Source organism: Spea bombifrons, chromosome 4, assembly GCF_027358695.1.
Source record: "Spea bombifrons isolate aSpeBom1 chromosome 4, aSpeBom1.2.pri, whole genome shotgun sequence".
Taxonomy (NCBI): Eukaryota; Metazoa; Chordata; class Amphibia; order Anura; family Pelobatidae; genus Spea; species Spea bombifrons.
In genome coordinates, this window is record NC_071090.1 from 42,870,237 (window position 1) to 42,887,406 (window position 17,170).

At 32.4% G+C, this 17,170-nt stretch overlaps 1 protein-coding gene across 1 annotated transcript; it reads left to right on the forward strand.

Moving 5' to 3' along the window:
* The first annotated feature begins 5,778 nt into the window (after window positions 1–5,778).
* On the forward strand, window positions 5,779–16,507 carry ALX1 (ALX homeobox 1). Its single transcript, XM_053465453.1, has 4 exons — window positions 5,779–6,095; window positions 8,449–8,753; window positions 14,064–14,192; window positions 16,009–16,507. Exons 1-4 carry the CDS (start codon window positions 5,864–5,866, stop codon window positions 16,327–16,329), a joined length of 987 nt encoding a protein of 328 aa, XP_053321428.1. The 5' UTR covers window positions 5,779–5,863; the 3' UTR covers window positions 16,330–16,507.
* Window positions 16,508–17,170: the final 663 nt, after the last annotated feature.

The following is a 17,170-nucleotide window of genomic DNA, read 5'->3' on the forward strand; positions in this document are numbered from 1 at the left end:
GTATTAATCACATATGGGATTATTATCGCTCAAAACTATGTTTCTATGTTTTATTATGAATCAAAGAGAATAATTAAATTGACTATTGGTATAAATTTAACACACAGAACAATAAAGCCGTGTATTGTACTTAAGTGATGATTTCCTATGTTTATTATTTACTGATTTGTATAGCTGCATCATATGCTGTAGCGCGGTACAGTGGATAGACAGGACAAGACTAGAAGTGTAGTATAATAATTTGGACTAACAGAAACACACGGTGAGAAGGGCTCTGATCAAAGGAGCTTACAATCTAGAATCTATGTTCCGATACCTGTATAACTGTATGTTGATGAAATTATGACAAGCATAATTATTATTTATTTCAACAATAGATATGACAACAATTTCACCTGGAAAATAAATAATTTCATTTAATTTGTGGTCACGAAAAATATACATGTCACAATATATTCCTGTAAAATCCAAAATAATATTAATTAAAAAAAAATCTTTCAGAACAGAATAGGATCTGTATTGTGACAAGATCACATTCTAACAACTTATTTTATATGATGGTTTGTATTTTAAACAGACAATTACACTGTGGACAAATGAACTGTGTTTGCAGCCATAAGATTTAATCATTTTTAAACACATGACATCTTTATTATGCGTCAACACGTTGCATGTTTCTAATTTCCTCAGCCTTTTTTCCAGTCAAATTGATTTGACATACTTTTGCCAGCTACAGTCTGCTATTTGACAAGCAAAGCCTTCTTTTAAAATTATAGGAAATTATGAATATCTTACAAAATAGATAGATAGATAGATAGATAGATAGATAGATAGATAGATAGATAGATAGATAGATAGATATAGATAGATAGATAGATTTATAGAAAGATATAAGTAAGATATACCGTATATATATAGTAAGATATTTATTATAAATATATATATAATCAAAAATATCGTTTTTATTAGAACAGACATTATATTTAACTTTATAAATAGGGAGGCAGTTTATTTATGTACCGCAGAAGGTGGCTGTTACACCAAAGAGCTTACAATCTATCACAGCCAAAGTTCATATACTGAGACATTTCAAATATTAGTTCAATATTAAATATTATCTTATTTTCCTGGATAGATATGTTTCTGCATGCATTGGGGCATTCTGGCCAAAATAATTCCATACTACTGGGAAATCACAATATTACACGCTTAATATTACACAAAGAATAGAAATATAACTTTATTGAGGAGCCCAGATGGCACAGAAAAGGGGTTCTGTTTTGAGCCACGGATTTTGAGATTTCTTTATTTGCCAATGTCAATATTTTCGTGGAAAGCTTAAAATGTTTTTTTGTTTTTTTTTAATCAAATGTGATGGAATTTACTACATTAAAAACTACAGCAAAAACATAGTGGATGAAATTGTAGCTGACTATTGGTTAACCACCTAAATCTTTATATTCAGCAAAGGCTTACACCTTGGAATTGCACTATGAGAAAAATCATCTGCAATTTCATTGCAGATAATAACATTTGAGAATTATTTAAAAAATTTGTACACAGTACAAATCATTCTCAAAAGTAGGGACATATAGAAATTTCATTCACAATACAGTGTGAACTTCAATTAACAACCAAAAAGGCACATCCGACTCACACAAGGAAATGTGTAGGTTAACTCCACAGGTGCATATATCTCTGTTCTTGCTGTTTCTGTAAAATGCTAAGCAAGTAAGCAGTCATCTAGATGTATTTACAGGCTGCTGATCACAATGAGACTCACAATGATCCAAAGCTATATAGCAGTCAACAGAAACTTGCAAAAAAGTATCAAAAAAGAAGAATACTGCCTGAAGCCTGTGTTAGACATATATAAATCTTCCTCTTTTCCATTTACTACAGAATTCAAATAATATATCAAAATATATCAAAATATATAATAATTTCTCATTGCTTGCATTCAACAGTTTCTAATGAGATAAATATTTCCTTACAATTTGAACTGCAGTCAACAAGCTTCAGAATAATAAAACAATAACTATATTTACCAAAAAAGAGTAATACTCACCATATTGTAATGAGTTTCTTCATATTAAGGTCCACTTTATCACTTATAATTCTAAAGACTATCGAGTGTTACAATTTGCTATGTTTAGTGTTAAAAAGCCTTTCTAAGTGACATGCAAAATATGGTAAATATTTTCTAACACCCTAGAAAAGTGAGCACCATAGATATTCATTCTGAACAGAATCGGTTTTCCAAAAATGCAAAAAATGCAATATCTTTGACTATCATTGTTTGAAATATAAAAAAGCTAGCAATAAACACACAAAGTAAAGGGGAATAGTCTTTAAAACACATTCCTCTCAATAGGAAACAGTGAGTTTAAGATCTAATCGTTGGCATTATAGTACATCGTTCATCACAAAAATCTCTGCACTTATAGTCTTTTTTATAAATAGTCATTAGCCAGATTCTACAAGTTAAAACTGATTTTTGGTGAGGAATATTATAAATTAGCTATTAGATTGTTTTCGTTGCTTAATACCTTAATATTTAAATATCACATAGCTACACGAAATCGCTATACGAAATAACACCTATTAACGTTGCACATAACTCGATGCAATATATTATTTATATATACATGCGCCTGTATTTTAATTATTGTCCATTTAGTTCATTATTTGTTGATTATAACCTATCCATTGTACAGCGCTACGGAATATGATGGCGCTATATAAAACAAAAAAATTATATATATATATATATATATATATATCTATATATATATATATATAGATATATATATATATATATATATATATATTGTGTATATGGGGTTTGTGCCTATGCATGTGCAATACATTTTTATTTGATTTTTAATCCAGGAATCTGACATGAATTTAAGATGTCCTGTAGATACAAAGAATGAAAATGAAACGCTCCAGAGCTTTGGCAATCAAAACGCTTTGATTGCTATCTTTCCAATTAATTAATACATAATGAAGACTGGCTTAATGCAAATAAAAGTTGGCAATCTGTGGAACTACAATCCCTTTACCCTTATATTCATAAAAACAGGTCAAGGTGAAAAGGTACAGGAAAAGAAAACCATTTAAAAGCAGAAAAGAATTGCCTCTTTTTGCCTAGGGGCCACCCACTAATTGTAGGCTGAAATACAGACAATTTCATCAGCAAATATTCACAGAAAATGTTGTCATATTTTAGATTGACCAGGAGAATAAAAAATGTGGCACTAGGGGTGTGAGAGAAGAATAAAACCCCTAAAATATCACTCTTATGCATCATGAAAATTAAGAACAGCATGCTATATGTTTTACTTAGGAAAACATGCTGTGTATTTTTTGAACAACTTATCCCACTAAAAATTGTTCTTTTCCTTATATTTAATTATATATTTGTCATCTATTTCTAGGTTAGTCACTTGATGTCTGCTTTAAGGGTTAAAGTTGGTTTACTCATAGTGAATGCATGTCGGTAGGTATGGATTGCAGGGTAGAAGTTAGCCACTCTTGCTATAGGGCAATTTGTGGATGATCAGATCTCTAGTTTGTGGGCAGAGGTCACGGGCTGCTATGTACTCTTTGTGTTGGCTTTCAGTGGGGTAGAAGAACTTCCTCCGATAGATCCCTTGTAAAAGATTAAAATTATACACCCTGTATCCAGGGGTTTCTGCTTAGGTATTGGCATTTGCTATGTATGTGCATCTATGTACAAAATATATGTACAAACATGTATATATAGATATATAGATATATAAATATATATCTATATAGCTATCTCTCTCTCTCTCTCTCTCTCTCTCTCTCTCTCTATATATATATATATATATATATATACATAAGTTTCTGTAAATGAAGTTATTGTGTTTTATACTACTTCTTATATCCTGTCTACCCATTGTACAGCGCTACGGAATACGATGGCGCTATATAAAATAATAATAGAAATGCTGAGCGTTCAGTACTGATAGAACGGTGTATCAATAATATGCAATTATGCATGAGTCAAATAGTGAAATATTTTAGCCAAGCTACGTTCACAGAGTAAAATGTCAAGTCACTTAAGCTTTCAAGACTACCAAACCTCTTGAAGACGGGACCTCTGAGGTTTTCAAAGCGTTCATCTCCACATTTTAGTAGTTTGGGCCAATGAAAAGTCTCTGGACTATCTTCTCTGGGACAAATAAGGCAATATCCGTTTTGTGTGAGAAAAGTGAAAGTTGTAGTAAATTAGGTCATATATTGAGCCACATCCACACTTGACATTTAAAATGTAATTTATGGTGACAGTATACCCCTGGGCAGTTGTTGCTGCTGGGTTTTCCTTTATCAAACTACATACCGTGTGAATCGCTTGCACTGATGGTGGGGTGCCCAATTCAAATAATTACTAATAATTCTACTAATACTAATAATACATTAGGGACGCTTTATAAAATAGCCACACTTGACCTACTTTCACTGAGATTCAGGGCAACAGAATGATCAAACCCGACTACTCCCATAAAATGGCACTTAATAAGAACATTATATATAATTATCCAGTAAAGGAGCTAAGTGGGAATTACAGTTATATATTACACTCAATAAAATAGTAAAAATCTCATTTTATATGTGAGTTGCTGAAACAACGTTTCGGTGACAATATCCAGACATTCCCCAGTTAAATAAAATTAAGCATGTATTTTTCTATCTATTAAGACTAAGGATTGCTTAATTTATGAACATATATATATATATATATCATAAATAATCCGTATACTTTCGTGTACGTTAACGTTTTAATGTAAAACTTCCCATGTGTATGTAAATACTCTGTCCCATTAAACGGAATATATTAACATCTATCAACACGTTATATCGAATTATGTCTTACCAATTTCGACCGGTGCAGGAATCCTTGCGACTTCCACCAAACCCCAAACTCAAGAACAACCAATTCTTTTTTTTTTTTTTTTGAGGAAAATAAAGAAAAAATAATATTTCGTCACACAACAAAATCCTCATTTACAGTCGAGTTATATTGCTCTAAATGTTATATATATATATATATATATATATATATATATATATATATATATAGTGAGAGAGAGTGAGAGAGAGAGAGAAAGAGAGAGAGAGAAAGAGAGAAAGAGATATAATATATCTATCTATATATATATATATATATATATATATATATATATATATTGACACCAATTCCTCCAATAAATCATACATCGACTAAGGCAATATTCTCAATTATATTATGATATCTGTGGCATTCACGAACACCGATCACTAACCATCACCCTTGCCCGATGCATTTTTACAACATATTTTAAATATAAAAATACAAATAAATTCTGCATTTCAATAATGGAAAGTGTTAAAGAAAACTGGAAACATATCTGAAAATTAAATTATCCCAATGTATCTGTCCATCTGACCTTGACCCAAGATTTTAAGTATTTGAGATGGAAGTAGAGCCAGAAAAGTGCTTCTTGATTTAAATGACAGGGTGGAAAATAGGAGTGACTTGGGTAATAAAGAAGGTTTCCTTATTACAGAATGTCTTTTTTTTTGCTTGAAAGTAGATCTGCCTTCTTGGGGAAAGCTGAGCTGAATCATCCCCTTGTTTGGATTAAGATTAGGGGGGTATAAGGAGGAGCTATCCTGCCGGTCTGCTTCCTTACCCAACAGCGATGGGAGGCTGCTTCAGGTTCTTGTTGCCTCCTATGGTATAAAACCACCCCGTGGGACCCCTTTTAGACAAGTACAAATTAATAGGCTCAGCTGCTCCAGCTCCCAGTCCTACCTCTACTACTGGAACAGAAGATCTAAAATAAAGGCTCAGATGATTATGGATTTTCTGAGTGAAAAGTTTGCCCTGAAAAACCAGCCCAGCAAAAACAGTGACTTTTATATGGGAGCTGGGGGCAATTTGGAGCACGTTATGGAAACTTTGGATAGTGACTCATTTTACAGCAAAAACCCAGCAAGCAAATGTGTTCAGGCCTTTAATGCCATCCAAAGGAATGAACATCATGTGAGAATGGACAGATCCTCTCCCTGTCAGGACAGTAATGGTAAGAGCTCTCTGGCAGCCAACGGGTTAAATTAGATTAAGTCAAGCACGAATTAATGTGGTGTAGTAATTATTGTAAGGAATGTGTACCTAATTCAGCTGTGAGGGACTATTGGCTTTATGCAAACTATATGCACAAGGTTTTTTTATTTAACCATTCAAATGCCAGTGCCAGAAGATCCACTCAATTCTAACTTCTCATGCAAGTAAAGAAGGATGCTTCTGTTTCGGAATAAGTAACAACGTCGGCGGGCATTGCATAAATAATCTGTTAAATGTATAGCGATTACTATGTAACGATTTTATAATGAACCTATAGCGATTCTCAGTAAGGAAAGCGTTCCTAAAATAGTGTTAATACCATTAATTGATATGATAAACATAATAAAAAGTAACCTAATGTATAAATTCAGCCAAAGTAGGCTATATATATATATATATATATATATAGCCTACTTTGTGCTGAATTTATACATTAGGTTACTTTTTATTATATATATATATATATATATATATATATATATATATATATATATATATATATATATATATATATATATAGTAAAATGGGAATATATAATCCGTATTATAGGTTACAACCACGTCATCAAACTCGCATTTTGCCCTGCATTCTGCATTTAAGGATCCCATGAAAAATATTATAGTAGCATGAAAAATGGAGAGAGATTCTAGTGCCGATTATTTTAAAAAAATATATTTTAATCTTGCTGGTTTGTGAATTCCCAACCAGTTGTGTATATATAATATATATTACTTCGTGTGATCTAAATCAAAAGTGAGCGCAGATCACAGCAAATCCTGACACGCGGTTGTATAAGTCCCTGTACATTATATATCTCACATTAACATAGTGCCTGATGACATTAAACTTACTTGCCAACTGAACACCAGCTAAATTTACTGTGCGTTGTATCGAATAATCGTATAACATAATACAATGCAATATATATATAATTTTGTTCATCGAAACTTCTGGCAACCATTGAGCGGAATACAGGTGCTAAAATACTTTTATTTACAGTTATTAATCTAAGGTACATTAAATGGGTTCAGTTTAGGATATCCGCAATATTAAAAATAAAAAAAGTGCATTCAGTGGAATTATTCTTTTTGTTGAACTTTTAGTAGTTCTTTAATAGTGTACGCTTCCGATGTATTACCAATCGTACTATTACTTTACTTCGTTTTTACACCGTAACAATTTAAGTGACATGCAGCCTAATGTAGGTGACAAATGAATGTTCACATTAGGAGGTGACAATACATAATTTGCCACCTTGCATAATATTGATATTAAAATATATTGTGTTATATATTTTTATTACCGGTAAATAATTCAGTTGCAGAGGATAAATCAATTCCATAGAACTCAATAGAAAGTTACATTAATTATCAGATCAGAAGATTTACTAACATTATTAAAAAAATATAACATGCCAGTTTTCTTTTCATAGCATTGTTGCAAATGTAGGCAACTGAAAATGTAGCTGTGGGTTTATTTGCAGCAGGACATTTTTAAATTAAATATGGCAATTATTATTCAATTCATGTTGTCATTATTAGTTTTTACCGTATTTTTACAAATTAAAAATAAAAAGTTGGGTTCATTTTACAAGCAGAGAATGGTCCTTTTGATGAGATTGCATGTTGATGGAAGGTGATAGAAATACTACACAAGACTTTATATAAGTGACACAGTCTCTTAGATATAGCATCAACCAGAATACCAGATGACATCAAGGGAGAGGCTTTACTAGGTGCAATAATGATTATTTTTTCTTGGGCTTGGGGCGATCTTTCAAGTCTCCTAACATGCCCTATCAGTTAACCAGTGGCCTGACATGCCAAGGAAAAACCGTGCTTGGCTTGTTATTTTTTCATACCTCCTTGAACACTGAACACACATCAACAAGAACAATCTGCTTTGCAGCAAAGAGGGGTCAGTGTTTATGTTTATTATCTTTCTGAGGATCTAAAAAAAAAGGTCTATGGTAAGTTCTGTAAAATCTTCAGTGTTTCTAATTACTTTTTTGTGTTACCAGATTTACATATTACAAAAACATTTGGACCACGGTATCTAAGTAAAAACATTTTCCATGGGGCATAGAATAAGATGAGAAACGAACGAGGGAAACAAGAAGATAATAAGATAATCCTCTTGCAGGCCGCCTCTTCTGATGAAACAACGTTTCGGCACCTTTGCGATCTTTCTATTAATCTGCATTTTTTTAAAGCTAATGTTGTACAAATAGAAACATTGTTTGATATGGGAAATTGAGAATAAGTGTCTGTGACTGTTTATTATATTTTTTTTTTTTATGTTTATCTTAAAGTGAACTACGGCATTACCAAAGTAGAAGGCCAGTCTCTTCACACCGAGTTAAGCAGGTCCATGGATACTTGCTGCAGTCTGAGGGTATCTCCGGTGAAAGGGATTCAGGATAAAGGAGAATTGGATGAACTTGGAGATAAATGCGACAGCAATGTCTCAAGCAGCAAGAAGAGGAGACACCGCACAACCTTCACCAGCCTACAACTTGAGGAGCTGGAGAAGGTCTTCCAGAAGACACATTACCCCGACGTGTACGTGAGGGAACAGCTAGCCCTGAGGACAGAGCTAACTGAGGCCAGGGTGCAGGTGGGGGACTTCACCTTTTTTACATTTAATTAGCCCAGGGTTCTCTATTGGAATAGGACACCATAGTCCTCATAGCAAATTTCATAAAAGAGTGATCTTTAGTAAAATGTATAGATCAGAGTGATATATGGGTTAGACTTATAGATCTAGTGGCAGATTTATATAAAGAGCACGATACTGTAGCTCTATTAATACATATTGGAAATTATTTATTTTAGGAGTGGCTTGGGTTTCACAAGGTCACACTATTTAATTTGAATTGTGAAGAACACGAATCAAAGAATCACTGCCGTTCTGTTTACATTGGGATGATGTCTCGGTGTCTGGTAAACAGGATTCAAATCCTACAGTAGCCAGGGGCTAAACACAAAGGATTTGTTGCTTGAAGAGAAAGTTAGAACAATATCAAAATACTGGAAGACATTTTTTTTGCATGCGTTGAATCCAATGGTCAAGTATATTTCATGAGCTACATAGTATTAATTCTATCTGCATATTCTATTTCATACATTTTGTATATATTTGTATGACCTATATATATATATATATAATGATTATGGGGATCCTGCTACACGGTGTGTGTAGTATAAACCAGTAATGAAACATATTCATTAACTGGGATAAATGTTTCAGTGTATGTTTTAAATCTCATTTAATTCATTTCTAATCTCTGTGAGGAATGGTATTATTGAATTATTTGTGATAGATGTATCCCTGCAATAACTGCAATTTTTTTTACATGAGGCTGCCAGGGTTCTTGCAGTAAAACTAGAACCAAAAATGTAATACCATTATAGAATAATATTATCCAGTCCCAACAGCACAGGAATCTTAACTTCAGCCTATTCTAGCAGTCAGCAGCTCTTAACAGTGAAGGGGATTTAAGTGACTTTATGTTTCTCTGGTTTTAATTTTAGATACCTTAAAGGCCACGAGGGGGAAAGCATGGTCAGAGTTCACTTACAATTTGCCTTGAAATAATAGCTATAAACAAAATATGTGGCTAGTGGCTACTGTTTAAAACAGGGAGAGTGTTGATCACTTTGGGTGAGGGAAGGGGAAGAGATCATTACTGATTATTCACCAAACACCTCCTGAGGATAACATGTACACTTGTGAACTAGCACAAAAAATGTTAGTATACAAGATCAAACGTTTCCAGTACTAAGCTACATATTGCAGGCTAGTCAGAAACAGGAAGATATGCTAAATTATTTCTTATTTCACAATTAAAAAAATAAAAATCAAATGAGCATAATGCAGACTTCAAGCCAGAAAAGTCTTGAGACTTTGACGGAACATGAAAGACCCAAAATCTTTCCAAATTTCTTTTTTTTTATTCCTTTAATAAATAATTATTTATACTTTTTCATAATTACTGTTATTTGTGTGAAGTGAAAAATAATTCTGCAGATTATTTATAGCATTCCTGAACTAATTACCAATATAAAAATCACTCTGTTTTTCAGAATCGTTTGGCAGTGCTTTTTTTGGTTTAAAATATGGGAATAGTTTATATGGATTAGAAGAACAGCCCTGGAAAACTAAAAGTATATTAAAAAGTTGTTTTGTGTTTTGGATATATCAGACATGTCTCCAGAAAACACCATTTAAATATTAAACTGAATGGCTTGATGCTGTTAGCAATAATGGGAATAACCTACACAACAAAGTCCTAACTTGCTGATGTCACTGTATATATTATTTAATATGACACAGCATCTGCCTTTAGTACAGAGCATAAGCTAACCCATAAGCATAAGCTCACAGGGAGCTTCATTTTTTTAGTTATTATGTATATATGGATAGCAATATAAATAGGGGTATTAGAAGGTACTTGTGCTAGGTTTTGTTTTAAGGCCAGAAGATCTCACATGTGGAATATGTTTAGTTCCCATGGACTGATGATGTAGTGTGTTTTCATATTTTTCTTCAGTCATCTAAAAAGAATGTCTGTGTAAGTAAAAAAAAAAAGTTTAATATATAATAAAGTTATTTAGTATAGAATATATATATATATATATATATATATATATATTGATCATGATATATATATATATATATATATATATATATAGATATATATAGATATATCTATATATATATATATAGATATATATATATATCTATATATATATATATATATATCTATATATATATTCCAAAAATAGTTACCGGCACTCCTGGGACTTGATATATATATATATATATATATATATTATAGAACACAACTAGCTATAGGTAGAGAAAACCCTGTGACAGTTAACTTGCAGAAACAGCTATGTTCTCTTGAAGTATTTTATTACATTTAATAGGACCGTAACTTGCATTGAGGAAAAGAAAGCAGAAAAAAGCAAGCCTGATCATAATTTATCTCCCTCCTTTTCTGCTTCACATCAGTGTGGTAATTGGCACCCATTTAAAGGAGACTGTCAAGGTTTCCCCCCTTAATGAAATAGTCTCATTACTAAATTCTCCTAACATGTTCTTGGTGTCCCCTGGGGAGTTTTCAGGAAATATTTTTTTCTTCCCATAAACAGAATAAGTTTGGCAAGTTGATATTTTCCTTTCTTTTATTCCTAGGCCTATATTTCACTATTGTCATATTTATTGTCCCAAAGCTGTAGTAAATCTATTTAGTAACTTGTTTGAAGGTGGTAGCTAAGTAACCTGTGTTTGGTCCACTGGGAAATATCATTTTATAAGAAAGAAATGCAGAAAATACCCCTTGTGAAATTAGAATTGTAACATACTAAGCTATATATACCTCAAGGGAGCAAGGAGGATTTTCATTATAGTTTGCAGTTTTTGGCTTTGAACTTAATTGAGCTATTTTCTACATACTCTTAAAACAGTAATGATTCCAGGTTAATAGATGTGACAACTAAATATATGTTGTCAACAAAAGTAGACTTGAAACATATAGCTCCTGGTTAGTCTGTAGATGGTGCCTTTTGTCCCTAGTCTACAAAATGTAATACAACTTTAACCCCTTTTTGTTTATCCATTTTACGCTTATTGTTTTAATGGTACTTTAAAAAGCATTTTAACACTAAAATGTTACATTTTAGATGTAATAGGAAGATTTTAAAAAAAAACATTTTACTTAGTTTTCTTGTCTTCCTTCCTAAAATGGTTTGTAAGGTTATTGTCATTGCATAACGACCTTACAAAGACTTCAGTAGCTGTCTTTAACTTTGTACACAAACAATCATCTGCAAAATTCAATGGTGGTTTTATTGCCGCATGAATGAATTTAAACTTTTTAAAATGTATTTGTTTACTGGGTCCACTGGCACATCTAATTCATTGTAGCACCCAACTGCCTAAACAGGAATGTTAACTTTGGATTTAGTTCACAGATGTTTAGGATGGCTGTGACTTATGTGTAATCATACAGTTATTCTTATCTACTACCACGAAATGTGGCTCTGAATGCTATGTGGTGCTGAATGCTAAGATAATCACTAAGCTGACAAGGACAGTAGTGTCTTTTTTCTGCCCATCATTGTAAATACTGCTAAACTGATCCATTAATTTCAGTGGATGCAGGAGAGAAAACACTTCAGCCTCACTCATATACATTGGGATACCTGTATTCTTAAGGAGTGGTTCAAATGCACAGAGTTTATAGATGGCTCATTACTTGCACACAATGTTAACTGGTAAATGAAGGAAATTTGCAAATGGTTTTACCGTTTGACAGCAGTCAGGCAACATGACACTGGAAGACTCAAAAGAAACCATCGATATGATACAAATACATTTGAGTTTCCCATCTAGACCTTGTGGAGTTTGCACAGATGTTTTCAAAGTGAAACTGAACAGCAGGATATGTTTGAAAAATAAAATGTCTCTCAAGTTGAACTTCAATTTCTAAATGAAACATATATTATTATAATTGGTTAATATTATGATACTGTTCACTAAATTGTTACTGATAGATTTAAATTAAAGCTAGTGTTTGTAAATATTGGTATTTTAAATCAAAAGAGAAATGTTCAAAGTTTGATGAACTATTGCAAGAAACTGGCAATTTTGATAACAGTACATCATGTCAGTTTTACAGCTTAGAAACTTTTATTAAAAATATATCAAGGTTTCTATAGCTTTGTACAATGTAAAACCTGAACACATTTTATTAATAAAAATTCCATTGGTTATCAATGTGTTCATAGTTTCCCTCGTTTTTACCATCCCAGCAAGAGGGAAACTTGCTTGCAAAATAACAACATAATTTTAACCAAGAATAATTTTTTGCAATGTATTTATAATACAATTTATAAAAAGATAAAAACAGTTGTATGCAGCTTGTTTGGAGCAAAACATTTATTTGTTCGTTTTTTCCCATCAACATTTTGATGAATAATAGTAGGGAATTTACCAGTTAAAAACTAGTATTACTTAACTGCGTTGTTCTAGCTTGTTTTGTATGTGGGTGTTTTTGACAAATAGCTCATTTCAAACAAAGACACAGCAAATGTGCTGTTGCCTCCTCTTGATGGGCTGTGGTTTGGCTAGTGGTCTTTTGAATGAATCCAAAAGCGCTGGGAGGGATTACAGGTTGGGAGCAAGATAAAGTGATATATCAAGTTCTTCTGTCCTGACTTCTTCTTTCCTCCATTTGTCTGCTGTCAGCCCTGGACTAACCTTTAAAATGCAGCCACATTCTGTAAAAGTGTAGCATGGGGCCACACACTTAAAGGCAGTATAAAGCTTTGTGGCCAATTGTTGTGTTATGACTATATAAAGGATATCAAACTAGTTTTCTTAGAGGGTATAATTTACATCCCTCCCTTAAAACTTAAAAAAGTACAATTACAAATTGAGTTTATGACAGATGGTTTACTTCATACCTATTTTTTTTTAAAGATATTTGTAATTGTTTTTCAAATAAAAGATACATAAATTTAACAAAGCGATAAGCAATACAATAAGATATAGATATAGATTCAAGGTATCATTTTTTTGTGGATTATACTTATTTTTTTAATGGGAATTCACATGCATTTATTGGAAGTGTTTGATGTAATTTTCCTGTATTGCTCTTCTGAGTAGTCCAAGTAGTTTTATTGCACAAGGCGCCATTCATGAGAAACCGTGGTTGTACACTTGTAGATGCCAAACACAAAATCAGCCTGAAAAAATGTTTTGGAAATTTCTTGCAATCTTTTCTGTCAAATGAATGTTTTCTTACGCACTGGAAACTTCAGGCAAATAGTACAGTAGGATTCAATTATACATTAGTGGTCAATCCTCTGTATTTATCAGACGTTTACTTGATGAGACATTCCTATTTTTCTTTTTTAGGTCTGGTTCCAAAACCGCAGGGCTAAGTGGAGAAAGAGAGAACGTTATGGACAGATACAACAAGCCAAAAGTCATTTTGCTGCCACTTACGATATCTCTGTTTTACCAAGGACAGACAGCTACCCACAGGTAAACATCTGGGAATGGCATTTCTTATGCACTGATGCAATGTTTAAGTTTAAACCACTGTTTCTTAACATGTGATATATTTATTTTGAAGATACTTCAAAACTTGGCCTGGAATAGTGGATACTTTCTAATAAAAGTTTAAATCTGGGGGTATGGGGGTCATCGTTTATGGCATTTCTTTTGTATTTTCTTTTTTTATTATAGGGAACTATTTTAAGCACCATCATAATGTTAAAAGGCTATGAAGTATCTATTACAAAGTTAATAAAGCCGAGTGTATGTGTAAGGGCATGGTTTATGCAATCTACTTATACTGGCATTGGCCTTAATAAACACATGCTTAATCCTTTTTTCCCCATTAAAATATTGTAGTTTGGTTTTTTTTGTTAACCATAAAAAATATTTCTTAATATGGGTGCTGATTGCACTTTTTAAAAATTCAAAATTCAAAATGGAACCATAGAATGTTCTAAATCCCAGATTGGAATATGGGAGTGTATGCACTAAACCTCAATAGGTTATGTAAGTCAGAAGGGTAACATTGCAGAATTCCTTTCTGACCCACCTGGGATGTAAACAGTTAAATGCTAATGATAATAAATTCCTTATGACATAAAAAAGAAACATGAATCATTGAATAAAAATAACGCAAAGTGCTATCTTGGAATCATTTTCAATTATATATATATTTTGTCAAGTATCTCTGTTCTTTGAATTTTGTTTCTCTTGGCTTGTCTTTACACTTCTGTTTATTTTCTTTCATCCATTTTCTTGTATGAGAAAAAGCCTAAATGCATTATTACAGTTGCAGTGATACAAGATCTCTTTTTTCCAAACTTTGAATCATAGCAGCTCAGAATGCTACTCTAAAGTTCTTTTTTTTTTTTACTGTAGGCTCCTTAGCTTTGTTGACGCTTGAGTAAATAAACTGTTCAATGTAAGATAGTATAATACCTTTGGGGACATTTTTGGTGAACCTTGGCCCACAGTGGTAAAAAATTGCTTGAAATAACCTTTTCAAGCCAGTACATCTGTTTTCATTTCATTTACTCTTTTAGCGACTTTGCTTTATTTCCCCCCACAACCCCTTCCCTTTTTTTTGTAGGACAAACTTTTATTATGCTTCAAAGAATTGATGTTGAAAGCATTAAATGTTTTCTTGTTTTTTTGTTATGAGAACTCTACTCTCCTCATTGTGTTCCAAATTACAGCAGTTCTCTTTCAATTTATTTTAGGTCCCTAGTGCAGTAACATTAAGTGCTATATAACAACTATATGTAAACTTACATGTAATGCACTCTTTTTATATATTTGTTTAAAATACAACTATGTCATTTATAACCAATTATAAGGTCATTTAGCACAATAATTACTGATGGTACAACAGAAACAAAAGGAATATTAAGAGATAATTATAAGGCGTGTAACAACTCATAGGGTGTCCTTTATTTTTTCATATTCAAAATAAAGTTGCCTAGATTTAGATATAATCATGAGCAAACTGTTATTTATCCATAAGTAAAAAAAAAGTAGACAGTTCTCATGTTGTGCAAATGAAAGACCGGGTGTAAAGAAATGTAAACATATGTAAACAAATCTAAAAATATGGTGTGGAGATCACTGTAAGAACTTAATATGATGATGGTGATGATATGAGGTCTGTCGTTTATGAATAAGAATTACACACAGTATGCATGATTTTTATTTGTACATGGATATGTGGGTTAGGCATAAACTGTACTGCAAGTCTCTTTTTTAGTTTTTCCAGTGGGAATGCTTTGTGATGTTAACTCTGTTTTTAATATATTTTCAATAGATTCAGAATAATTTGTGGACAGGGAACCCAGCTGGAGGATCAGTGGTGACATCTTGCATGCTTCCTCGAGAACCTTCTTCTTGTATGACTCCATACTCCCATTCCTCACGGAGTGACTCTTCATACTCTGGCTTTGCAAACCATCAGAACCAGTTTAGCCATATGCCTCTGAATAATTTCTTCACAGAATCATTATTATCAGGCTCTACAAATGGACATTCTTTTGAAACTAAACCAGAGTTTGAAAGGAGATCATCCAGCATCGCAGTTCTTCGAATGAAAGCTAAAGAGCATGCAGCCAACATTTCATGGGCTATGTAAATGAATCCAATTTTTGTAATAAGTAAATCTGCGAATACAATCTATTTTCTAGTATTTAAAACAATGTATAATACCAGTGTTGAAGTGGCCCTCAGGATGTACATGTTTGCTTTGTTTTGTCTATATACCCTTGTAAAATAAATCCTGTTTAAGCAATAAACATATTAAACCTGACAAATATCAAGCTTTCCTTTTATATCATCGCAGTAATAACCTGAAATTACAAACCATTATTCTTCACCTTACAACATTTATTTTGGTCATCACTTTGTGTTTGCAGATATATAGTGACATTTCAAGTATTCACCCTGCATGTGAAAAGGGTTTTCTTTTTCAGAGTTCAGTTTTAACTATCAAGTTAATATAATTTTGGGGTAATGTAAGAGTGTAAGCATGAAAAATATAAATATCATAAAAAAAATCTAAAACCAATTGCCAAAACAGACAGGAACACCGCAAACAAAAAGTTGTATCCTTTAACCCCTTAATGACAAAGCCCATACATGTACGGGCTCAAAATGCATTGTTTTCAATGGGTTTAGGGACCACCCATTGTCCTTAAGGGGTTAAATATCTGTAGTAAGTAATCAAAGAATATCACTAAAACAAATGTAACATGCCCAATAACCTACCATTCAGTTTATGTGATTGCCTTCTAATTATTTTTAATAATACTATGATCAAATGTATCTCTAAGTGAAAACTTCACAGTATAATCAGAAAACTTACTTAACCCCTTAAGGACAATGGGCGGTCCCTAAACCCATTGAAAACTATGCTTTTTGAGCCCGTACATATACGGGCTTTGTCATTAAGGGGTTAAAATTTAATAATCAGAAAA

What these genes read in the sequence shown, in the direction of transcription:
- ALX1 (XM_053465453.1), top strand. Translation starts at nt 5,864, where the DNA reads ATGATTATGGATTTTCTGAGTGAAAAGTTTGCCCTGAAAAACCAGCCC. An exon ending in TCCCTGTCAGGACAGTAATG is followed by an intron (nt 6,096 to 8,448) that starts GTAAGAGCTCTC and finishes TTTATCTTAAAG; the next exon opens with TGAACTACGGCATTACCAAA. An exon ending in TAACTGAGGCCAGGGTGCAG is followed by an intron (nt 8,754 to 14,063) that starts GTGGGGGACTTC and finishes TTTCTTTTTTAG; the next exon opens with GTCTGGTTCCAAAACCGCAG.